The following is an 8,095-nucleotide window of genomic DNA, read 5'->3' on the forward strand; positions in this document are numbered from 1 at the left end:
TTCAAAGATCTGTTTCAGTTACACGGCCGTTCTGATTTATATTTTATTCTTCAGTTATTTCTTTTTGCTATATGCAACAACCTAGTATATCCAATTCAACCACCAATGAAAAAGCCGGATCTCGGTCAGAACTAGTATGTTTTCATGTGTTCTTTTGTATGGTCCGTCCGATTGTAAAATTTGTCTTCGTCCTGCACACGGACACCATTGCGGCGTTGCTTCTTGTAAGGGATGCAAAACATTTTTCCGCAGGATGTGCGTGTCGACTTCTGAATTCACTTGTAAATTGAATAACGATTGTTTCGATCATTTTAAAAGAGGTACTAATTATTTGAAATTAAGATTAGATTTACGTTTCTATTTCAGATCAATTTCAATTACGATGTCAAGCCTGTAGATATAAAAAATGCATCGATGTTGGAATGAATCCGCTTGCATTGGAATTAAAAAAAGGAGAAGACGAATCTCCGAATTACAAGAAACTTGTAAAAGTAGAAAATAGAAATGTTCAAAACCATACGATAACAATTATCAAATCAAAAGAAACCCTAGCAAAAAATGTTGTCGAAATGCTGACTTATCTAGAGTTGAAGTTGAACCAACTTCGGATGTCAGCTTACAATCCAACGTTCCCAGAATACATGAAGAGCTCAGAAGAACTTATTACTCGTGGAAATCCGTTCGGGTTAGCTGACGAACTTGGGGTGAGGATCGACAAAAATTACCAATAGTTTCTAGTTTTGACAATATTTCAGCCAATGAAGGGATGGCCGATAAACGAGCTCAAGAACCTTCCAAAAGTATCAAGAATGAGATGTATTCCTGATTTGGAACTAATTTTGAGTGATAAAGAAACTTTTCCAGTTATTCCTGTAGCAAATGAGTGAGTCCGTTGTTCTAATGCAAACTCTGAAATTGAAAATTTTTAAAGAAAAATGTGGATGTTTTTCAATATGGCAACAACAATTGAGTACGCAAAAACGTTCACTTTCTTTCAGAAATTAGATTTGAAAGATCAAGTTGTTTTGATAGGACATGTCACATTAATCTGTATGAATCTTCATAATTCTTATTTTGCGGTTTCGCAAAAAATACAGAAATGCATGCAACCAGATGGTACCGAGGACCCTCAAAATGAGTAGGGGCAATCTAGAGAAAGTTAATCAAAGGATTTCCTTTGCAGCGAATATCATTTCCCAGTTTTTTCAATGTCACTTGCGCCCTTGATCCGATGTAACATCCAAGAGACTGAGTACATGGTACTGAAAGCTATATGTCTCTGCAATCCAAGTCAGTTGATTAGTTATTCCAAACTCCCTTCAAAAATCTGTTTTCAGCAATACACGGACTCTCTGAGCACGCTCAGTCTATAATTTCTAAGGAGAGGCAACAATTTTCAAACGTTTTGCTGGATTATTGTTTGAGAAACCGAAGAGATGGCCCGAGTAGATTTGCGGAGCTAATTGGAATCATACCATTATTAGTGCATCAACAAAGACTTCAGAAAGATATTCATATTTATCACATTGCACCAATTATATCCACGTTTCCTCATGTTATTCAATTTTTGGATGATATTATGCATGCATAATGAACAAATAAAGTTAAAATCAATATGACAAAAATTCAGGAAAAGCGGGAGAAAGGTTATCAGCTTAATAAAGTATAATTTTGTGTAAACTACGAATTACATTTGTCGCCTATACAAGGACATCACAATGTTCATTATTCGCCGACCAAGGCCATCTGTACATTAAAGAAACCTTACAATTTGACCTTTTAATTGTTACCTGTTTTATGATTTCATAGATAGTTGTCTCCTGCCAGACTGCCGGTTTTCAAGATTCATCGAAGAAATCTGATCCAACGATTTACTTACAATGTCACTTTCCGCTAACTATCTTACTCCATCTAGTTCTTTATCGATAACGGACCGACCTGCGAAATGTATGATTTGTGACCGTCCTGCACATGGTTTTCACTGCGATGTGGCCACATGTAAGGGTTGTAAAACGTTCTTCCGTCGACAGCTGTTATCTGAAAGAGAAGTCATTTGCAATTTGAACAAAGATTGTTACGATCTGAAAAAGAGAAGTGAGTAATTCATTTTTTCGTTTATTCAAGCAACTAACAATTCATTTCATAGGAACACCACTCTTTCGATGCCAGGCTTGTCGATTTGAAAAATGTTTTTTTGTGGGAATGAACCCATCATTGTTGGTTTTACGATGTTCATCACCTCCTGGTCCCATCATAAACCATTCCATGAGACGAATAATATCAACTGAAACTACTTTACCAGACGTCATCGAATGGTTGACTCATTTAGAATTAAAAGTAGAAAACTTCCGGAGATCAGCATACAATCCCAATTGGCAAGAGATCCGGAAAGTTGAAGACCTGCTAAAGAACACAAATAAATTGAGTCTAGCAGATAGCTATGGGGTATGACATTCCAGTATAAAAACGATAATGCTTCAGAAACTTTCAGCCTTTTCCTGGTTGGCCCGTTCAATGTGATCCCGCCTTAAAAGTTCAAAACAATTATTTTCAATATTTCTCGCCAGACAGGTGTTACTATCATGAATGAGTGTCCCTTATTATCAATTTTTTCAGAAAACACTGGTGGTTTTTCAACCTGCTCACTATTGTTGAAAATATCAAAGCATTCTCAATCTTTCAACAATTGGATCTCTGGGATCAGCTGATATTAATTAGACACGTGTCAGTCGGACTGACGACGTTTCATATCAGTTACTTCACTGTTAGCAATACATTCCAGCTTATCACGCAGCCAGATGGATCACAACACCCACACAGATCGTATGTTTAATGTAATACTTCCTGTTCGATAAGGCTCATATTTAGAGAGGAGGGCTACCAAACAGTTTCTTCACTTATTGGTCCATTATATCGCATTGGAATTCAACACGAAGAGTACTTATTACTGAAGGCAATATGTATATGTAATCCAGGTGAATTTTTAGTTTTGTGAAATAACAGCTCAAATGTTAAAGCATGTCAACGTCACATGCTTCATGTAAACAATCACTTGAAAATAGAATAATTAATACTTTAAGTGTACTTCCTGTTGAATGAAACCAATAATTATTTACAGCGATTCCTGATCTCTCAAAATCTGCTCAAGTTCTAATTGACAAGGAGCGATGTCTGTTTTCCAAGATTCTACTTGATTATTGTCTCAGAAAAAGAAATGACGGCCCAAGCAGATACGTGGAACTCATTGGAATTCTGGAACTTGTCGAGATCCAACAGAAGAAATTGAGAGATATTTATTTGTTTTCGTTTGGTCCCGTGTTAGCTAAACTCCCCAAACAGTACACAATTAGTTTGATTGAAGATGTTTTTGTGTAATTTTATCATCAATTCTATTGCATTTCTAATCCGAGTCACTTAAATAAATTCCAATTACTTTTCCTTCTTCACTTTTTCGATTTTTCTTCACTATTGCATTGATTTATTACTCCCCAAATCTTGTTGATTCCATTCATAAACTAAAAAAAACTTGCATTCCTAGTAATCTCAAGAACATAATTTATCTGCAGATTCGTCAGATTTCATTCAGACAAAACACACAACGGAATAACGAGAAACGAGAGAACGGACACTGATAATTTGTTATTTTTCTCATGTCAAGTATGAGAAAACAAAAGAAAAACGACGAAATACTCGAAATCGAACCGAATAATTGAAAAGACTAGTAATTTATTTTCTTATTTCCTTTTCTCTCTTTAAATATCCTTTTGATAAGGAAATATTGGCCAGTCTGGTTTTGTAATCTAATTTTTCGGGCGGATACCTTGTGAAGAGAGAGTTGGTAGACGAGACTTTTTCATTTGTGTGCATTTATGCTGCTCGTTTTTTGGTTCTGATTGAGACTTCATTCCCTCTTTTCGTTAGTAATTGGGATGCTCGAACTTTCATTTTTTGCGGCCCTTTTGCTAGGAATGGTAAGATTTCCCGGATCTCCTGACTCTAAACATAACAAAACTTTTCAGATAAGCCTCCCTGGTTTCCTTATAAATATCTATGTGTTTGTCAAACTTTCAACCAAAAAGATTCAATTCAGTGGATTCCACAAACTATGCATCACAAAAGCTGTTCCAAATTCAATAGTCTGCTTGACATTTCTAGGTTGGTCAACTCCATTATGTGCAATGTAAGTGAAGACTTCTTTTTTTGTATCAGAAAACGGGCTTGAAGATTACCAACTTTCAATAATTTCAGACATCCGACGTATGCAACGATTCCCAGATACGTGAATGTTGGGTTTGGGCAAGTTGCGGGATGGGGAGCCTATATTCTGGGTACGTCTTTCTTTTCAAATCTTGAAATTTTAAATATGTCAGCAACTCTGAAACTTTCTTCCATAAATCTTCTCCGAGTGGTGAATCGGTTAAGTCTTTTAGATGACACTTCAATCAAAAAAATGATGTGAAAACAAGAGTAAAACGACTATGAGCAATATAACATGATTTGTGAATCTCGTTTGATTACAGAAGAAATGAGTAACTTCATTGACAATAGGGAATTTACATAGATTGCTGATTCACATTTGTTATTCCTGCTTAGAAATTGACGTTTCCACATGAAAAAAAAGTTATCCAGAAATTAGATGTCTGAAATCAGATTAGAGTCTATGAGCCATGAACAAAAAATATTAAAAAAGCTGCTCAGGTTTTGAAATTAACTCTCTTTTTTGTGAAATTTGAATATCTAAAAAAATTCTTCTACAAACCGCCCAAACTTCATATTTTGAACCCCATGAACCCGATCCAACTGAACCTAATAGCAATATTCCAGGTCCACTTCTCCAGGTATGCATGTCGTTCAATCGGTTTTATGTTCTATACTTCCCAGTTTCCTCTATGAAAGTATCTAATTTTCCGATCACAAACATTGCTATAATTATAGCTTTGTGCATTGCTGTTATATACACTGCAATTGGTTTTCCAGGTGAGATACTTTGGCTCAAACATCATCAAAAATTGTGATCTCCGAATATAGGAAATCGAAAAAGTTATAACAGAGATTCGGGAATCGAGTTACAGAAACTAAATCAAAAAGTTTCTTTGAAGTTTGTTGAGCAGTATGATTGTACTGGAAACTCTGAAAAACATATAGATAGAGATACTGAGAGACAAATCCAACAGAAAAAACATCAACCAATTTTCCAGAAGAGTGTGGATTTGTCTTCGACCCAGACATACTTTCATGGCGGCCTGAGGATTTTGAATGTGCTGCGTGGTTGGCTGATTTCATTTTCTACTCAATTCTTGGCCTATCAATCACCTCCAATTCACTCAACTTCGCCACTTTCTTGAAACTAGTTTCTAGTCGGGTGAGTCTGAAGCATATGACTTCTGACAGGAAGTGATATCAAGAAGAATTGGAAAATAGAATATCAGAAATATTGTTTGCATTCAGGTAGAAGGAGTTTCCTCTGGAGTGAGCTTAAGCAGAAGGAGGAGAAGGATCAGTATGTATATCCAGGTTAGTTACGTTTTGTTTATAACATCAAAGTGACTACTGTAGTCCGAGTACATGTTCCGGAACACCGTGTGACAATTGAGAAAAATAACTAGATCATAGTATATGCAGTTCACCATAACAATTCTTGGAGTGATATGAGTTTCCCCAAAGTTCTACCCCACAGGACATTATACTTTGTTATAAATGAACAATATGCGAATTTCATAGGCAGTATTGTCTTTCTAATTTCTTTCGACTTTGTTTGTTTACATTTATTATCAAAATTAGTATTCTTTGAACATATTATCAAAACTAGAAAGCGGTAAAAATAAGTTCCTCTTGCCTTCCTTTTCCTTGAAATCACCCCATATATTTTTTGATTTTCCAGAGTGTAATGCAGGACACACTTCATTTGATCGACATGATCAACTGCACAATACTCTTCAAACTCAATTCAGCAATATGGTATCAGTTCGTTTTTCTTTCCGTCAGTTTTCTTTCAATTCACGCGCTTGATGGGTGAGTGGACGTTGGACATGGTTGATAACAGTTTCCGGGAAAAATGATTTTCAGAAGCGTCATGTTATATTTTCATACGGAAATTCATCCGCAATGGTGTTTGAAGATGGTGAAACCGAATACAAGAACAGGAACGGTATTTGTGCATCGTTCAAAAATATCTTCATTTCATCCATCTGCATAGATTCAATTATAATGATGTCATACCAAATCTGATGGTGCTTCCTTCGTTAATTCATTTTATTATTGCTCGTATGGGTTGATTATTTTTGCTCAAAGCTTTATTCAAAGAAGAAAAATTAGAAAAATGAAAGCTTTGGTGGGATTTTTTGTTGTTTTTTTTCCGGTTGTGTAAAAATGACAAGGATGGAATTAATAAGGAAAGGAAGAAGAAAAAAGTAGATGACAGAGATTGAAATAAAAACATAGAATTGAAACCGTAATTCCCAGAAGCTGCTGAAGAAAAAAAGAGATTCTCTATGCCTAGATTTATTAGGATTCCATGAATTGGAGCTTTGAATTTGGAATTCACACCGGAAAATTGGGAACAAAAATAATGAGTAGAAAGTTTCAAAGGGTCTGAAAAAGAGATCATATTGAAGCATACAAAAGCATTGCGAGCAGAGCTTTGAACGGAGTCAATTGGACTGAGAAAAAAGAGATGAAGAAAGAAATTATCGGTGCCTAATGAAGAAATGACGTCATCTAGTTTTGTGGTGACGTGGCAGCAGAATTAGAGGAAGCTGCGGAGGTTGTCGTGGATGCTGGAGATGTTTGGTTGTTTCCGTTCTGAAAATATTGTTTTTGAATGAAGAAATAGTACTTTTCCTGAATTGAAACATGCTCTGTTGTGAATGTTAGTTGGGACTTACAAACGAAGAAGAAGAGGAAGAAGATGATGAATTTGTGTTAATCGAGGTTCTGGTGAGTGAACGTTGGGCTCGTTGAGCATGCTGTCTCCGTCTCAACTGAAACCAAGTAAAAAGTGCAAGTGATGATAGATTGATAGTACAAACAAACACACAAAACAAAAGTGTCATTGAATTACACGTGATAGCGATTAGAAGAATGATCATTAACAAATATTTTGAAAAAATAACTACCAACCTGGGCAGCTGCAGCGGCGGCAAGAGTGGCTGAGTTGGCTCCCATTGGTGGAGCAAGTCCATGAGCCTCACGAGTCTTCTTGAAGTCATCGTACTCGTCTCCGAGGATTTGTGCGATCTCTCCTTGCATGAATGCCCATGGCATTGCAGCTCCGACTAGTGGACACTTGTCTCCGGACGGACAGTACATATCAGTGCTTCTACATTGATCCTTGATACTGCTCCGCGAGCACGGGAAACAGAATTTGTGCATATTGACACTTGGACATTGTACGAAGTGTGTATCTTCAAGACGTTCGTTGCAGATTGTGCATCTTAAGATTCTCTCAATTGGAGCTACTGCTCTACGATCTTTTGTTCCCGGATGTTCCGGTGAATGGGTGGAAGTTGGCGAGGCAGTCGTCGTTTGGGCATCACCTGAAAAAGGGTAGATGATGATGATGAGAGGATGATGACCCTGGGTGCCAGGCGCCGCCATAGACAACTACACTACCATCTATTTCTAAAACCGGTTCCGTTTTTTCTCCCAATGTTGACCCCATATCTAGCCCTTTATTTCTCTCGAGGTCACTCATTCTACTCTCTACTATTCTTCTAATTCTTCTGAATTCGGCTGGTTTTTGTCGGGGGTCTATCGGGTGTTACGCAATTCGAGAGGAGGCGAAGAGACACGGGCTAATCGCAGAGAGAAGATAGAAAGATGAAGGGGCACCACTACTTTACGCAACAACCGGTTTTCTAGGACGATGTCAACTTTTTTATTAATTTCTACCCTAGTACTGACAACGCCTACATACCTCGTTGAACTTTTCCGTATATCTCGGGTTTCTGTTCTTCATCAGATTCTCGTTTTCTTGGGTTGGTTGGATATGTTGTGGTCTGTGGCATGATGCTCATCATGAATGGAGCCAAGAGATGGGGATTATGGGCACCCAAGCTTCGGAGGGATTGCTGAATGAGGTCATCAACAGCACGTG

General features: G+C 37.2%; 2 protein-coding genes across 2 annotated transcripts; both read left to right on the forward strand.

The window, feature by feature from the left end:
- Nucleotides 1–253: 253 nt before the first annotated feature.
- On the forward strand, nt 254–3,375 carry GCK72_018558 (uncharacterized protein; the record flags this gene model as incomplete). The annotated part of the gene is made up of 6 exons (XM_053732620.1): nt 254–320; nt 367–704; nt 756–883; nt 2,617–2,823; nt 2,869–2,975; nt 3,119–3,375. The coding sequence occupies 6 exons, from the start codon at nt 254–256 to the stop codon at nt 3,373–3,375; spliced, it is 1,104 nt and encodes a 367-aa protein (XP_053581533.1).
- A 554-nt stretch (nt 3,376–3,929) lies between these two features.
- On the forward strand, nt 3,930–6,016 carry GCK72_018559 (uncharacterized protein; the record flags this gene model as incomplete). The annotated part of the gene is made up of 7 exons (XM_053732621.1): nt 3,930–3,971; nt 4,020–4,180; nt 4,249–4,328; nt 4,825–4,977; nt 5,199–5,362; nt 5,449–5,514; nt 5,882–6,016. 7 exons carry the CDS (start codon nt 3,930–3,932, stop codon nt 6,014–6,016), a joined length of 801 nt encoding a protein of 266 aa, XP_053581534.1.
- Nucleotides 6,017–8,095: the final 2,079 nt, after the last annotated feature.

This window comes from Caenorhabditis remanei, chromosome V (genome assembly GCF_010183535.1).
Source record: "Caenorhabditis remanei strain PX506 chromosome V, whole genome shotgun sequence".
Lineage (NCBI taxonomy): Eukaryota > Metazoa > Nematoda > Chromadorea > Rhabditida > Rhabditidae > Caenorhabditis > Caenorhabditis remanei.